This window comes from Episyrphus balteatus, chromosome 3 (assembly GCF_945859705.1).
Source record: "Episyrphus balteatus chromosome 3, idEpiBalt1.1, whole genome shotgun sequence".
Classification (NCBI taxonomy): domain Eukaryota; kingdom Metazoa; phylum Arthropoda; class Insecta; order Diptera; family Syrphidae; genus Episyrphus; species Episyrphus balteatus.
Genome location: NC_079136.1, coordinates 53117741 through 53136527, shown reverse-complemented (window position 1 = coordinate 53136527; position 18787 = coordinate 53117741). Strand labels below are relative to the sequence as shown.

At 30.2% G+C, this 18787-nt stretch overlaps 1 protein-coding gene across 1 annotated transcript; it reads right to left on the bottom strand.

Annotated features, from left to right (window-relative positions):
• Nucleotides 1-13549: 13549 nt before the first annotated feature.
• LOC129914993 (uncharacterized) lies at nucleotides 13550-15590 on the bottom strand (the record flags this gene model as incomplete). Its single annotated transcript, XM_055994449.1, has 1 exon — nucleotides 13550-15590. A coding segment is annotated over exon 1 (1764 nt), but the record flags the coding sequence as incomplete, so codon positions are not given.
• Nucleotides 15591-18787: the final 3197 nt, after the last annotated feature.

Genomic DNA, 18787 nt, shown 5'->3' with positions numbered 1-18787 from the left:
TTTATAAAATCTTTTTTTTCAAATTTTGCATAAAAAAAAAAAACAAATTTCAGATTTTTCACAAGAGCAAGTGCAACAGCTTTGAAAATTTTTAACTGCTTATTGTAAATTATTGTAAAAAATAAAAAAAAAAAGAAAATAGAAAAAATCATTTATTCGTGGCTATGAACGAAAAAAAACTTATGTTTTATGAATGGGATGGATTTTTTTTTTCTTTTTGGTTTTATAAAAGTCATAGGTAAGTAGCGTGCCATGCACCTATCTGTCATCCTTAGCCGGACACTCTGTATAAACCAAAAATCTATTTTACCAAATTTTTGACTCCGTTGAAAAAGAGATAGCGTAAGTGATACAATTATTATTGACACCCTCTTCGTAAAGAACGTTTTATAGGAAAAAATCGCAACGATTTATATAAACCGTTTTTTTAATTTCTTCCCTCTTTCTTACTCTCTCACTCTTTGTTTTTAGTTGGGAGGTAGCTACTCAATTTTGTTTTAAATTTTGAAACTTAAACATCACTGTTACGAGAGTGTGTTTTTTTGGTAAAAAAGTGTCTATTTCGTTAAGGAGTCTTAACATGTAAGTCGATAATTATGTTGTACTTAGTAAAAGTATGATCATAAAAGTTTATAATATATGAAATTTAATGTCCTGGAGAAGGATTTAATGTATTTTTATTGTTTTTCTCTTATTATATATTTAATAAAATGGGGTGTCAACTACTGTCTGAAGATTTTAACATTTTCTATAATTGACACCCCTGTGTCAATAACTGTCTTGTATTGGAGTACAAACGTTGACACTGTGTCTATAATTGTACTTATAAAGAGTATTAGATCACTCTTTTAAATGAATACTAAGCTGGAAAAATGCCTTAGGGCCAATTTTTCAATAGTCAGATAAACCTCAGATAGAGCTTATTCCTACGAATACAATTTTTTTTTATATCGACATTTATTCTTCTGATAGTCTAACTGACGATTGAAAAATCAGGGCTTAATATACTAGGAAATACACCAAAACGGACCTCGAAAAACGCTCTTGAAGCTGTGAGGATACAAAAGATGTCCAAAAAGGCTGCAGCCAAATTTTTTCATATTCCTCGAACTACTCAACTAACACAACAGCTTCTGACATTTGAAATCTCGCAGGTACCACTTTTGATACAGCTTGTATTGAGCTTGCTTTAGAATTTAATTGCTTATAGAAGTTCGAACTTGTTTAACAACTTGTAGTAAGTTGTTTGAATACTCCTAAAGAAACTTAACCGAAGAAAGCTTGTTTTTCGGATAAGCTTGGTTAGCCAATAAACTAAACTATCTGTCGTATCTAAAAGCTTCGATAGAGCTTCGGTAAAGCTTCGTTTAAGATTCTTTTAGACCTTATAAGTTCATTGTTATAAAGGGTCTAACTTGTATAACGTTGCTCTTTTCCATGCCCAACAACCTAACTAAAGTTTAACAAAAGGTGAAATGTATCTTCGGGGTTGGGGTCGAAATTCTGTATGTTGCAAAATTCTGTATTCAAAATACTGTATGCCAAAATACTGTATGTCAAAATTCTGTATGTGCAAAATGCTGTACGAGCAAAATTCTGAAAGTCAAAATTCTGTGTAGCAAAATTCTGTTTGGTCAAAATACTGTATATCAAAATTCTGTACATCAAAATTCTGTATATCAAAATTCTGTAAAAATGCTGTAAAAAAATATCGTTTTGATAATGTAAAAAAGTGCGCGCGCACTTTTGTACATTATCAAAACGATATTTTTTTACAGCATTTTTATAGAATTTTGATATACAGAATTTTGCCGTACAGAATTTTACAAAACAGAATTTTGCAAGTCAGTATTTTGTCCATACAGTATTTTGACGTACAGAATTATGGTCTCACAGTATTTTGACCCTACAGAATTTTGTCGTACAGAATTTTGACAAGCAGAATTATGACCCGCTCCCGTATCTTCGGTAATACCTTTATCAAAGCTGAAATGTTATTTGGGAGAGGATGTACTTCATGCCGTCAAGGGTTTTATTGAAGAAGACAAAAAGGAAAATCCATTTGGGCCACAAAACAGGCGAACGGCTAGTTTAAGGCATTTTTGAGCCGACACCCTTCAAAGGGTGCCACGTAAAGGTTTAAGAAAATGACTTAAATCAGCCTCAACAAAAAAATCGTAATTTGTATTTCCAACTGTCTGTTTGAAGATATGTCAATAATTGTATAAATATGTGGTGTCAATAGTTGTACAAGTATGTCAATAATTGTATAAATATGTGATGTCAATAGCTGTACAAGAGTGTCAATAATTATATGTTTTGGTAGAGTTTTAGAAAAATCAAAATTTAACAATATCACGAATCTCTTAACCGATTTTAATACAAATATAATGAAAAACAATTGAGTAAGGTATTTAAAAATGTACTAAAAGTTTCACATATCCATACCAATTATATTTGCCAGCTGTGTGAACTGAAAAATTCCTTATGGGTGTCAATAACTGTATCGATTACGCTATGATAAAAAACCGTTTACTGTCCCTAAATCCAAATTTTGGAGGCATATTGTAAAGGTTTTAATACAAAATGTGTTAATATGTCGCGAGAAAAATAGTTTTTTTCTAATTATGTTTTTTTTTTTTTTGTTAAACTTCCAGAAGTGCACTTTTTAAACTAACAAAAATGGTTATAAAATGACTTCGGGCAGCTACAAAATTAATTTTTGGGCAACAAATTTTGTTTTGCAAATCTACAAAAAAGTAAAAAATTTAAAAAATCAACTTTTTTGAAAATTTTGACCATTACATATGAAATTGAGTCTTATTTTAGCGGAATACTGAATAACAAGAAAACTAATCGAACTACAAAACCGAGGTTTTTGGGTCTCGTCCTAGTCTATGTTACTTCAAATTTCTGCAAACAAAAATTTTGAACTTCGCATTTTTCGGATTTTGAAAGCTTACTTTTGAGTTTACATTTTTTAACAAAATCTTTAATACAGTAAAATAAGGAGAAAAAAGGGGTAAATCTCGGAATGAATGTTAGTAGAAATTTTTTTTGCTCAATATCTTCCTTTTGCCATTCTATAACATATCTCAAAAGTCTAGAAAAATCTCATGTCCGCTTGTCGCGATTTCAAGGTCAAATCGCGAAATGGAGATTTTCAAAATTAGCAAAAATAGGCTATGGTATTATATACACATATGATACATGATTTCAAGGTATTTTTTAATGCTGATTCCAAAAAATTTAAAATCAAGGCAATCTGACGTCTCCGAAAAAAGTTATACCTGTTTTTCACCTTTCAACCCATATTATTATAACAGTTGCTAACTTACTACCGAAAAACCCTTAAAAGTAATGGTAGCGGAATCATATTTTGCATGAGGGTTTTCATATCCATTATCATTCAGAATCAAAACAATGCAATGCAAAAAAACATTTATATCTATGACAAAATGGTATTTTTTGAGAAAAAGGGAAATTTTGGGATGTGCACTAAAAAACATCCTGGTACAATCTTGGAATTAGTGCTAATAGGCTAATTTTTTTGTTTCTATCTTTGTTTGGATATTCTATAACTTATGTCAAAAATCTAAAAAAATCTCATGTCCGCAAGTTCTAATTTTCCAGATTTTCCAGATTAAACTAAGTTAGGTGCAGATTTAAAAAAAATAATAAGAAAACTTTAGATTCTTATATGTATACCAACATAACCCATATCATTTCAAGGTATTTTTTAACGCTGATTCCAACAAAACCCACAAACAAATCAATATGACCATCCCTGAAAAGTATTGTACCTTATTCATGTTGATCTGACACAAATATCTAAAGAGTAGTTTTTCAATTTTTTCAAATCTGCACCTTATCTTCAAACCAAGAAAATTAGGGCTTGCGGACATGAGATTTTTTTAGATTTTTGAGGGTAGTTAAAGAATATCCAAACAAAGATTAAAATGATTAGCCTATTAGCACCTATTCCTAAGATGAACAAGAATCTTCTTTAATGCATATCCTAAAATTTGCCCCTCCATAAAAAAATACCATTATTTCGTAGGTATATATATTTTTTGTAATGGATTGTTTTGATTTTTAATACTGATGGATTCTAAAATCTTCATGCAAAATTTGGTTCATCTACCATAACGTTTAAGGGTTTTTCGGCAGTAAGTTTGCAACTGTTATAATAATATGAGTTGACAGATGAAAAACAGGTATAACTTTTTCCAGAGACGTCAGATTGTCTTGATTTTAGATTTTTTGGAATCAGCATTAAAAAATACCTTGAAATCATGTATCATATGTGTATATAATACCATAGCCTATTTTTGCTAATTTTGAAAATCTCCATTTCGCGATTTGACCTTGAAATCGCGACAAGCGGACATGAGATTTTTCTAGACTTTTGAGATATGTTATAGAATGGCAAAAGGAAGATATTCAGCAAAAAAAATTTCTACTAACATTCATTCCGAGGTTAAACCCTTATTTGACTGGATTACTTGAATATTTTAAAAACGGTTTGTCAAAATTGGGGTTTTCATAAAAAATCTTGTTTTCAAAATTAATGGAAAAAAGAAAAACTTCAAAAAGTGATATTTTAAAAATGTCTCCACTGGCCTGATCAAACCGGAAGTGCACTTCTGAAACTTTAAGTAAGTGGAGTTACAAATTTTTGCACAACAAATAAGCATTTAATTAGCTACAATTTTGGGCATCAAAACAATAATAGTTTTCCTATTTTCGTCCGCTAACTTCAATCTTATTAGATATAGCCGAATTTTGAATATCGAAAACACTGTTGAGGCTACAAAAACCATTTTTGTGGAATTGAACAGAATTTATAAAGCTACTAATTTAGACTTATTTAAGCGAAAATTTAATAATTCAAAAACTATACGAGCTTAAAATTTTTGGCTTGCGCAACAAATTAGCATTTAATTAGCTACAATTAATAAGATTACCTAATTTTTTTGGTGAATTATTTTTCAAACATGGATGTTCACAGTTTTGACTTTTAAAATTTCCATATCTCGAGTTGCAGTTTTTTTTTTCATTTCTTGTTTGTATGTGTGATTTTCATATACCTATTTCTCATCTATAATCTAATGAGATTCTAATATCAATTTTGTTTCTATCACTTTTTTAAAATTCACCTCTATTTACAATTATTCAATTAAAAATGTCTAAAAATTGTGAGTATTCAAATTTTTAAGTTAAATTTTCTCTGGCCATCAGTGTCAGAAATAAGTTCACTCAGTCCTAAACTGAAGAAACACCTTCCTAATAGAGTTCAGCTAACAACCAAAACCCAGATCAAATATTGACGAGTCAACTTTATAGAGCTCTTTCAACTAAATCCACATGCAAAAGCTTTCCACCGAAAACATCCCTTGTTTTGGAAAGAACGGGATCAGCCATTGGTTATGTTTATGGTTTTCATTGAAATTACCTGTATTTTTTGGTACCTAAATAAAATGATTTATTCTTCAAGATTGACAAATAAATACAAAATATTGAAATATAATATTTATTTGTTAATTAAAAAGTATAATACTCATCAAAAAGTGTAACCAAAAGTGTATCACATTTCTTCTCATATTTACCATAATCATCTTTGCGATACAAAACTCTAATTACGTTCGTCCTTGTAAAATAATTGCGTTCCATCTTGAATCTTCCTTAAAACACTCTTAACCACAATTGCGCTTTGCTTTCAACGATACACGTTTGACAACTAAACAGTGATATCAATATACCTAAGGAGTAGATATTGTTTGCATATAACGCTTTTGTTCATGACTCACCATCATACCGCATAAGGATATCATAACAAGTGAAAATTAATTAATTCACTTTGACTGTGAATATTCGGGGTAGCAATTACAAATTATAGCGAATCTTTAGTGAAAGGTAATATTATTATTATTATCCTATTAAGGATACACAGAATCACTATATCCAATGTGCTACACAGAAGTGGTGAAACTTGAGATAGCTAATACCTATTGATTGAGTCACGGTTATCCTCACAAAAGGTGCATAGCGACCATTCAAGTCAAAAGGTGATGGATAAAAACTCAAAATGCCACTCATTACAACCTTGAGATATTGGATTCGTAGTGATTAACTTATCCCAATTTATAGTATGGATGGTATCCTTGAAAAAATAAAAATTAGAAACCCTGGATAAATATATTTTTAGAAAGGAAGTGATCGCTCTTGAAGAAATAGAGGTTTTGTCCCATAATTTCTTGTCGAATTCTTTGAAGAGAAAAATATCACACCATTTTGTGATTTCTTCTTTTTTTTTCCAATATTTATGTCTTCCAATAATTAAACTCAAGATCCAAAGTACCAAAAATAAAAATAAAAGAAAAACATAAATTACCACCAAAAAAGCATTTTTATTATTCCTAAATTTCAGCTCAACAAGCATTTTCTGGCGAAATATTCTTATCTGCTCGAAAACCAGAACAAAACACAAACCATAAAAACCATTTTAAGTATCTTTCGTTGCTTATCTTAAACACGTTTGCTAAACGCTCTCACTCTGACTCTCTTTCTTTTTTTTTGTTCTGTGTTTATGTTCCTTATCTTTAAGCAGTAAAACTCAAACGCCTTCAATCCAAAACCAAAGCAAACTCTTCTTATACTGCCGTAAGATATGTACCGTTTCCTACATAAAGTATGACTATACACCAGCTACAACACAGCAGCAACACTAAATGTCCTTTTATATTCTTCCTTACACAATCATTCGAAAATTCATGACAATAACTCACCTGCCATAGGGTGACAAAATGAAATGAATTTGCCAGAAGCAAATAATTTATCTTCATTCCTTGGCAATGTTCTCCTTTCAACAGTTAATTAACAAGAGAGGAACAGCAATTTTACTATTGTGTGCGTTAGTCGTCTGTCTGTGTGGGTGTAGATGTAAGAAGGATAACTGGATCTGGAATCTGGATTTAACCATATCATAGATTGTACATGTTGACCTGGCTATTAAGAGAGTAAGGAGTTATATAAACCAGGAGATGGCTCACTCATTCTTTGAGAAGTGAAGCTACTCAATGGCATAAGTAGGCAATATTTGGACAGAAAAAAAAAAAACTCGATCAAAGGACGAAGAAATTGTTTTGGCTAAAATTTCTTCGATACTCATTTTTGGTTTGACAAATCATGGTAATTGGAAACGATAAAATTGACAGAGGAGAGCCTCGTTCTGAAATGAAATAGATACTCAATGAAGGCTCTTTACTTCATGAAGACTTCTTTTTAAGTCTTTTCGCTCATTGAAGCCTTTTTCTTCATGAAGACTTTTTATTTCAAAAAGTTACTTCATGAAGACTTTATATTTCAAAAAAGTCGCATCGCCTAGCCTTTTCACTTCTTCAAGACTTTTTATTTCAAATAGTTTCTTCATGAAGACTCCTTATTTCAAAAAAGTAACTTGAAGTCTTTTTACTTAATGAAGTCTTTTTATTTTAAAAAGTCTCATCGTTCACTGAAGCCTTTTAACTTCGTGAAGACTTTTCTTTTCAAAAAGTCTCATGACTCATTGAAGCCTTTTTACGTCATGAAGTCTTTTTATTGAAGCCTTTTTACTTCATGAGGACAATTTATTTCAAAAAGTCCAGTCGCAAATTGAAGCCCTTTTACTTAATGAAGACTTTTAATTTCAAAAAGTATTATCGCTCATTGAAGCCTTTTCACTTCTTGAAGTCTTTTTATTAAAGCCTTTTTACTCCATGAAGTCTTTTTATTGAAGCATGAGCAAAATTTATTTCAAAAAGTTTCATCGCACATTGAAGTCTTTTTGCTTCATGAAGACTTTGTAATTTCAAAAAGTCTCTTTGCTCATTGAAGTCTTTTTTTTTCATGAAGACTTCGTATTTCAAAAAGTCTTTTTGCTCATTGAAGCCTTTTTACTTCATGAAGCCTTTTTACTTCATGAAGCCTTTTTACTTCATGAAGACTTTATATTTTAAAAACTTCCATCGTTCACTGAAGCCTTTTAACTTCGTGAAGACTTTTTATTTAATAAAGTCCCATCGCTCATTGGAGCCTTTTTACTTCATGAGGACAATTTAATAGCAAATTGAAGCCTTTTTACTTCATGAAGTCTTTTTATTTTAAAAAGTCTCATCGTTCACTGAAGCCTTTTTTTTTCAAAAAGTCTCATGACTCATTGAAGCCTTTTTAGGTCATGAAGCCTTTTTACTTCATGAGGACAATTTATTTCAAAAAGTCCAGTCGCAAATTGAAGCCCTTTTACTTAATGAAGACTTTTCATTTCAAAAAGTATTATCGCTCATTGAAGTCTTTTTGCTTCATGAAGACTTTGTAATTTCAAAAAGTCTCTTTGCTCATTGAAGTCTTTTTTTTTCATGAAGACTTCTTATTTCAAAAAGTCTTTTTGCTCATTGAAGCCTTTTTACTTCATGAAGCCTTTTTACTTCATGAAGCCTTTTTACATCATGAAGCCTTTATACTTCATGAAGACTTTATATTTTAATAAGTCCCATCGTTCACTGAAGCCTTTTAACTTCTTGAAGACTTTTTATTTAATAAAGTCCCATCGCTCATTGAAGCCTTTTTACTTCATGAGGACAATTTAATAGCAAATTGAAGCCTTTTTACTTCATGAAGTCTTTTTATTTTAAAAAGTCTCATCGTTCACTGAAGCCTTTTTTTTTCAAAAAGTCTCATGACTCATTGAAGCCTTTTTACGTCATGAAGTCTTTTTATTGAAGCATTTTTACTTCATGAGGACAATTTATTTCAAAAAGTCCAGTCGCAAATTGAAGCCCTTTTACTTAATGAAGACTTTTCATTTCAAAAAGTATTATCGCTCATTGAAGCCTTTTTACTTCTTGAAGTCTTTTTATTAAAGCCTTTTTACTCCATGAAGTCTATTTATTGAAGCATGAAGCCTTTTTACTTCATGAAGCCTTTTAACTTCGTGAAGACTTTTTATTTAATAAAGTCTCATCGCCCATTGAAGCCTTTTCACTTCATGAAGACTTTTTATTTTAAAAAGTCTCATGACTCATTGAATCCTTTTTACTTCGTGAGGGCAATTTAATCGCAAATTGAAACCTTTTTACTTAATGAAGACTTTTTATTGAAGCCTTTATACTTCATGAGGACAATTTATTTCAAAAAGTCCAGTCGCAAATCGAAGCCCTTTTACTTAATGAAGACTTTTCATTTCAAAAAGTATTATCGCTCATTGAAGCCTTTTCACATCTTGAAGTCTTTTTATTAAAGCCTTGAAGCCTTTTTAAATCATTTAATTTGACTTAACGTGATATCACCCATCTAACTCTTTTGCCGGCAGAATGAAAGTCTAGATTTGAGAATAGTCGTGACCTAAATTATTATGTTTTATAAAAAATAAAAAAAAAATATTTCATTTCAAGCGTATAGCCTAATTTCATTTCACATTGCGAAATGTGGTAAGTTATAGTGGTTTGTTTCATTGAAGAATACAACATGATGATGAATGCGTTCTGAGGTAAAAATTAAAAAAAAAAAAAAAAAAAAAAAAAAAAATTAAAAACATTCAGTAGGAACTCAGAACATAAAAAGTTTTTGTGGTTCATTGCGAAATGAAAATTATGGTTCAGATATGGTGGGCTATTTAACCCATTAACGGTGGTTTTATTGATTGCCCTATAACAACCGTATAACCCAACACAAATTGAGAAGTTGTACATGAATAGAGTCTGAAGGCAATTTTTGCGAACCATGTCGATATTAATAAATTAAACGCGAAAAAATGCATATTTTTTTATTGAACATTTTTTTTTTCTGCATTGCAGCAGGGAGAAGGATAGGGTTGAGACAGGATGACAAACAAAAAAATAAAACACGATACAATTATAAATTTATTATATCTTCTACTCGTTGACGTTGGTTGGTTGGCTTGTTTGTATGTGCTTGTCCAGTCATTGAAATGGAATAGGTTAATGAATGTGGTTTTGGTTAAATTGTAAAAAAAAAGAATCACAATTTAGGGGTATCGAAATACTAAATATTGTATATCATAATTTCTAATGCCTGTTAGGGCATTGAAATTTCAAACCAAAAATAAACTCAAGTTGAATTATATAAAACTGAGTCAGAGAATTATTCGAATTATATTTCATGTTCATTAAAGTCCTTGGATTGATCCTTATCAAGGTTGATGGTACTGTGTAGGTGAATTCGGAGCTGCCATATAACTATGAGAGAAAAGCTAATTTTAACAAAAACGGTTCTAACAATTTTGATCAAAATTCTTGTAGGTATCAATGTGATACTGTGATTAAGACTGATTTTTTTTAAATAAAAAAAATATTTTTCGAACCGTTATTCGATTTAAATCGATTCTAACGAATCAATAAATATTTTAGATGTTTTTAAAAAAATTCAAATTTTGAGAACGGTTTCATGATAAAAGTCAAAATTTAGTTATAATTTGTTGATTAATATTTTCTTCTTTTTTGTTTGAAAAATGTTAGAAAATTTGTATATCTATACAATATAAGCCGTGTTTTATTGGTACTCAGTATTTTACTGAGTAAACATTTTATGTTGTAAACAACTACAATTGATTACTTTTATTTATTTATTAATAATCTTAATTGTTGAAGGGTCAAAAATGTATAAGTTTAGAAAAAAATTGTCTCTATAAACCAACAAATAAAAAACTTTTGTTTATCCTTAGCAATCTTTTGTTGTTGTTTCCCTTGTAAAATTTTACTGAGCTAAGTACTGAGTTACCAATAAAACACGGCTATAATAACCAGGGGCGTAGCTACCGCTGTATCAGCTGTATCTATGTAACAGGTTCCCCGGGATATAGGGACCCAAAAGATACAGAGCACATGACGAGTGTAATTCAATAAAATCTATAAACTTAAAATAATAATTTTTTGTACACGTGTCCATGTTTTTTCGCGTCAATAGTATTTTTCCGTGTTTCTATCAAACTTGGTATGTGGCGACTCCAGAGGGATTATTGAAATAATTTTGTATGACCAAAAAATAACGGTAACTCTGGAAAAATTATATTTTCTCAAAAACGACTCAAAGGATTTTGATGAAAAACTTCAAATGTTTGTTTCTAAACAAGGTCTTTATCATTGTTGACGGTACTATATGGACATTGAATGGTTTATTTAATTTTTGAAATTTTACGAAGTCACTAATTCAATTTTTACCAAGTTTTTAATTTAAAAACATTTACTATATATCTTTAATATTAATTAAAATTCGAAAAAAAAATAAAATAAAAAGTTTTGAACTATAAAATTTTTGAAAATGGGACATTTATTTTTTTAGATGTTGATTAACAATAGCTAACATTATTTAATTTTTTTTTTATTTCAAAAAAATATCTAAAGTGGGGAAGGACCCCCAAAATAATTTGGATACAGGGCTCTCACTGGGCTAGCTACGCCTCTGATCAAATGGCATACTTCGTTTTGTGTATGTCATGTCATTTTTTTGACGTGACCATGGCAGCCACCACAAAAAAGTGACGCCATTTTCTAACGTTACACTCTCGCACTTTCGCAGTGCGGCAAAAAATTTCAATTCAAAATTAAAAATAAACTATTAGAGATACAAAAATCTTCTATAGCTTATTTGAAAGATAATAACCTAAAGCTTAATCCAATGAAAGATTTTTAAAAATTCCGTCATTTAATAGAGTAAACAGGGGTAAAACGGAAAGATGAAATTTGGGCTAAAATCTAAACGCGAAGTCGTAGAGAATTGCTATAGATAGATGAGATTTATTTAAGAATAACTGCATTTAAGAAAATATTCTAAAAAAAATTTGAAACTAAGCTATAACGTTTTGTTTGAACGTTGTACCCGTGGTGGGGCTATGACAAAATGATGATTTTGGGTAAAGGAAATTTTTTTTGACAACTCTAAAAATGCCAGGTGAAAGATGAGAGAAAAAAAATTAGGCGTCTCATATGGATTTTTTTCCAACACTCTGCGTTTCGAAATATGAATTTTTGAACACTGAGGGAAAATCCACCATACAACAACGTAAAATCAATGAAAACCACATTGATTTAATTATTATTCGGAATGATTTTGCGTTGAAGATAAACATTTTAAAATCAACGTGGAAAAAAGGTTAAGTTTTGATGGTTTCGCATCTTAAAGTCACATAATTCAAAGTAGTTCATCTTTGAAACAACGACGTTTTAACTTCAATTTATTTTTTCCCTCAGTGAAAAACACCTTGTTTTTTAGGGTTTTTTTTGGGTAGTTTTTGATTTTTTGGAGCGTTCAATAAATCTCAAACTTATAGGACATGTAGGTTTTGGCTTTATGCATACCTGGAATAATGATAGACCATGACTACGACTATATGTGTGCGAAGTTTCAATCATTTTCGTAAACACAATTTTGAGATAACGGTAAAATAAAATTTTAGAATTCAACAAGTTATAACTTTAGACCAAGAGCAGATAGAAATTTTATTAAACTTTTATGTGCATCCTGATACCATTACCTTTGGTATATCACACATAACGGTAGACTACACAATGTTAAATCAAGAAACTTGCGAAAAACCTCAAAACACCAGTGGAGATCTGTTGCCCCCCCCCCCCCCCCCCCCCCGAACAGCCACCAGTGTGAGAAGTACCGTAATCTCAGTCTGGAAATTCGACATGGTTGACTTTAAAAAATTCTAACTTCTCTTGTAGTCATCTTTGAAATGAGATTGATACGTCATATGAAAGGTTAAATAATAAGCTTTTACATTGTATAAATTTTTTTTTTTTAATTCTATAGCCTGAGAACATAAACATAAATGTTTTTTTTTTTTTGCTTTTTTTAATGAAATTTAATCGAGTTCAAAAAATTTTAGCTCTTTTTGTAAATGTCTCATAGACCTGATCGATATATATATTTTGAGCTAAGACAATAAGCTTTCAGATGGTATAAAATTTTTTATAGGTTGTTAGGGAAAAAAATGGAATTAATGACGTGAGAAGATAAAAATTCATGTTTTTTTTCTTTTTTTTTTGATGAAAATGATTGTTCTCAATAAATTATTTTTATACGTTTTGCGCATTGTAATAATTTAAAAATGCTTTTATTTTTAAGAAGAAATACTTGGCTTTTAAATTGCATAAGCTTTTGAAATAAAAAAATTAATATAATGAGAAAATAAAAAAGGTATTTTTTTTAGCTTATTCTTGTAAATTATGATTGTTTGAAAAAGTAGGTAAACGCTTCAATTGACACATTTTAAACAAAAGCACACAACTTGTTTTCTGACGACGTTATCACGTAAAATCATCGTCCGTAAACCGGCTTTACAGACAACCTCTTTTTTTTCTGAATCAAAATAAGTTAAAATCCAAAAACTAGCATCTATTAACCTCAAATGAAATTGAAATTAAAAAAAAATTTTTATTTGTTCCTTAAAATTTAATAAAAAAAAAAGCACAAGAGTAATTAAAAATTTTTACTTCGCTTTGACAAATAATTTGTTTTTCAAAAGATTTCTCTTAAAAATATAAATTTCTGCAATAAAACACAAACCAGCAATAACATACGCCAATCCCATCACTATCCAAATCCATTTGAAATCTTCAACTTTCAACGGTCGCCGCCGGTTTAATTCAAATTCAAAATCTAACTTTTTAATTCGTCCAAGTCTAATTAATTCAAGAAATCCTTTTCTTTGCCAAAAACCCATCAATCCAGCTGATTGCACTTCTAGGATATGAGTGTTTAAAATTTGTTTGTAAATTGAATTCTCATTTATTGTTAAAGTCACTAGCCTATCTTTTAAGAAGCATAATTCCTTAGACCAGCGAAATAATTGCTGACCATAGAAATTTTGTTGATTTTCATAAATATTCCATTTGTATTTGGGAAGAGCAAAGGCATAATTATCATCAAGGCTATCTCGGTGTTTTAAAAAAGTTTTAAGATTTGATTCACCTAGAAATGAATTTGAGTATTTCTTCATTATAGTCGGTGATAGTTTAAATAATGTCTCATCGATGTCTGATTGCAATGCAACAATCTTCAAATCAAATGAATTAAGGTCTTCAAATGATCTTATAGTTTTTTCCTTTGGAGGTTCCGTCATGAAAGACTGAAGAAACGCATCATACGATGTTACTATCATTATTCCAAGTAAAAATATCAGTGAATAAATCAGTTTTGAAGTAAATGAATAATTTGATTCTTCAGAAAACGATTGTCCAAGTATCCCACGAAAACAGTCGATAAAGTAATCCAAAATAAAAAAGCCTCGATGTGATCCTGACAACTTAGCAACTGCTGTAAGCACTGTAGAAAGTAATATCACTACCACAACTAATATTAGAAATGTTTCCCAATGAAATACAAAAGCAAAAATTTTATAAATGGGAACGTTTGGCTCTATGGGCAACATTACACCATAATCGGTATAACTATGTGGATATGAGTGCCAATCCATTGAATCCTCGAGAAATAACCAACTCGTACCTGAGATTTCAACTTTGCCACTAAAAACACGCTGATCAAAATCATAGAACGAAAATGAAACTTTTACATTCGAAGTATCCAACATTGCATTATGCTTTTTGGCAAATGTATGGAAAAGGTGTAAAATATGGCCACCAATTATTGTATTACCGTTAGCAGTTTTAGAAACGACTTGTGCTGGCTCTGTTGCTCCAAAAATAACAGGTAATGAAGAATTTTGCAGGTTTTGCATTCGATTTGGAAAAACATCGGAGTTTCTGTTGATCCAGAAGAATTCTGTGATTGTAAATTGTCCGAAATTGCTATAACTGTAGTAAGTCGAAGAAGTTACAAAATCTTGAAAAACTACCACAACATTAACCATTCTATTCAACCAACAGAAATTGAAAATATTCTGCAATTTCTTCAAATTATTCCTGGAGGAATTATTCTTGAGCACAAAAATTGTCTTAGAAAACCGAAGATGTTGAAGATGTTCCAATAGTCGCTGAAGAAATAGATCACTTGAATCAAATTGAACGATGGTAAGAAGGTTTTCATTGAATTCTCGCTTCAAATAAAAAGAAGAGACTTCTGTTGAGAGAATTATTGGAATACGAAGTGAAGTTGTGAGGTTGCGAATAAAGATGTCATTTAAATCGGACGAAAAGTGGTCCTTTGATGGTTTGAAAAGAAAGACGCTATCAAATCTCTCGACTTTGTTGATATTATCAATGAAATTCAGGAATTTCGCCTCGGTTGTCAAAAATTCAGCAGTCAAAATGGAGGCGATACAGAAAATTATTTTAATTCCAATGTAAATCATTGTTATCTAACTTGTAACAAACTTTAAAATTTACTTCTTTCTTTAGTTATTCGACGACAAATAATGCAATAAACTTGCTGTGTAGTTCGTCTGTAAATTGAATCACTAATATGTTTCATTGTTCATTCGTGTTAATTTCCTATTCTAAATTAATTTGTATTTTGGATCATTTTATTGAAGTTGTGCAACAATTGACGGTTATTACTGTTTCACGGCAATCACTCTTCATATTAAAAAGTTGAATATATAGTCTTGAGGGAAGAGGTGTCGCTGCTTGTCTACAGACAACTGTATTCGAATTATTGTTCAACATGCACTAAATTAATTATAATATGTTTGAGTTGTTCAGATAAAAGAAACGTCGTAATTGTAGCGTCCTATAACCTACCTTCTCGATTTTGGCTATTATTTACCTAAGGGTGACCACAACCTCATATAACAAGTTCCTCCAACCAGTTAAAATACTGATCAATTTTCTAACACTTAGAATCTTAGATCCCTTTCTAAATAAACATCGCGTTATATTGTTTCAGCTCGAACTTTAACTACACGAAGAAAAAAGACAACCTAAAAGAAGCGGATTCCACATTAAATTAAGCGGATTTCTTTGTTTTTGCCAAGATGTCTTCCGTCTTAAATTAAGTTTACAAATCATCTTAATTTCTAGAATGAGCAAATTTAAAAGTTTTCCGCTTAACTTAAGTGGAAAATCTTTCTATGTGGAAACATTTAAATTGAAAAAAAAAAAAAAAAACTGGCAGCTACTGGGGGATAAAACCTGGTAATAAGTATAGTAAACTGCACCTAAGGAATGACTGACTATAATTTTTAAATTTTCATTTTTTGTTGGTTTTTTAAAGATGGAAATTCACATTAAAATGAAACGAAGGTCACCATAAAATTTTCAGAATTGAAGCGGATTCCACTTATTTTAAGCGGATATCGTATTTTTTTTTAACGACAGCATATACCAGTAAACATTGACCATATTAAAAACGTTTTATCCGCGAAGCAAAAAATAACAAAAATAATAAAAAATTATTAAAATTATTTTTATTTTAAGTGGAGCGATTGAATATAATTCAATTTATAAGTTCAAGTGACCTCAACTCCAAATTATAAATTTTTGGAGTTAACTACCTTTTATCCGCTTCCACTTCCATGCTCGCACATAAGCGCCATTAAAATCGGTCTGCGTTTCTCAATTATGTCAATATCGTCAGCATATGTAAGTAGTTGAACATTATATTGATAAACAACTTTTTTTTATATAGTGAAATTTTTGATTTAAATTGCCATTTTACTGTCAACAACCTGGAAAATTTGCAAAATTCTTTTTTTTGCCAGAACTTTGAAAATTAATTTAAAAAAAAAATTCTTTCATCAAACAGCTTTATTTTAAACAAGATGAGAGATAAGGTTTTTGGTCTTACAAAAATGTATAGTTTGTTATAGTACCTAAATGCAGCCGTAAAAAATGTCTTATATATTTTAATATTTTGATAATATTTTGGTGTTTTTTGTATTCAAAATAGAGTTTTCAATACAAAAATATTTGAAACTTATAGTCTAAGAGCCGGCAGCATATTTTGGCAGTTTTGATATAACCGAAATTCGAGTGTGCACATATCTAGATATGCACCACAGTATGTCAACGGAAAAAGTCTGGCAGTGATCTTTTTCAGCTTTCCCTTGCCAGACGCATTTAAAGTGCAGTCAAAAATCAACTTTTGGCGTTTTGGTATAACCGAATAAATGATACACCAAAAAATCACAAAAAAATCCCCTGATTTCAAAAATGTGTACCAGAAGTTTTTTTTCAGCTTTCGGCCAGCCAGACCGCTTTGAAGCATTTTGAAATGCATTTTTCTAATAAAAAACCTAATAGCTTATTTTCTGTTGGGTATAACCGTATGATGGTAACAAATTAACATTCTATTAATCCAGTCAAATAAGGGTTTAACCTCGGAATGAATGTTAGTAGAATTTTTTTTTACTCAATATCTTCCTTTTGCCATTCTATAACATATCTCAAAAGTCTAGAAAAATCTCATGTCCGCTTGTCGCGATTTCAAGGTCAAATCGCGAAATGGAGATTTTCAAAATTAGCAAAAATAGGCTATGGTATTATATACACATATGATACATGATTTCAAGATATTTTTTAATACTGATTCCAAAAAATCTAAAATCAAGACAATCTGACGTCTCTGGAAAAAGTTATACCTGTTTTTCATCTGTCAACTCATATTATTATAAGAGTTGCAAACTTACTGCCGAAAAACCCTTAAAAGTTATGGTAGATGAACCAAATTTTGCATGAAGATTTTAGAATCCATCATTATTAAAAAGCGAAACAATCCATTACAAAAAATATATATACCTACGAAATAATGGTATTTTTTGATGAAGGGGCAAATTTTAGGATATGCACTAAAGAAGATTCTTGTTCATCTTAGGAATAAGTGCTAATAGGCTAATTTTTTCATTTTTATCTTTGTTTGGATATTCTTTAACTACCCGCAAAAATCTAGAAAAATCTCATGTCCGCAAGTCCTAATTTTCTTGGTTTGAAGATAAGGTACAGATTTTAAAAAATTGAAAAACTACACTTCAGATATTTGTGTCAGATCAACATTAATAAGGTGCATTACTTTTCAAGGATGGTCAGGTTGATTTGTTTGTGAGTTTTGTTGGAATAAGTGTTAAAAAAATACCTTTAAATCATGTCGCTTATGTTGGTATACATATAAAAATTTAAACTTTTCTTATTAATTTTTTAAAATCTGCACCTTATTTTCAAACCAAGAAAATTAGGACTTGCGGACATGAGATTTTTTTAGATTTTTGAGGGTAGTTAAAGAATATCCAAACAAAGATTAAAATGAAAAAATTAGCCTATTAGCACTTATTCCTAAGATGAACAAGAATCTTCTTTAGTGCATATCCTAAAATTTGCCCCTCCATCAAAAAATACCATTATTTCGTAGGTATATATATTTTTTGTAATGGATTGTTTCGCTTTTTAATAATGATGGATTCTAAAATCTTCATGCAAAATTTGGTTCATCTACCATAACTTTTAAGGGTTTTTCGGCAGTAAGTTTGCAACTCTTATAATAATATGAGTTGACAGATGAAAAACAGGTATAACTTTTTCCAGAGACGTCAGATTGTCTTGATTTTAGATTTTTTGGAATCAGTATTAAAAAATATCTTGAAATCATGTATCATATGTGTATATAATACCATAGCCTATTTTTGCTAATTTTGAAAATCTCCATTTCGCGATTTGACCTTGAAATCGCGACAAGCGGACATGAGATTTTTCTAGACTTTTGAGATATGTTATAGAATGGCAAAAGGAAGATATTGAGTAAAAAAAAATTCTACTAACATTCATTCCGAGGTTAAACCCTTATTTGACTGGATTAATAGAATGTTAATTTGTTACCATCATACGGTTATACCCAA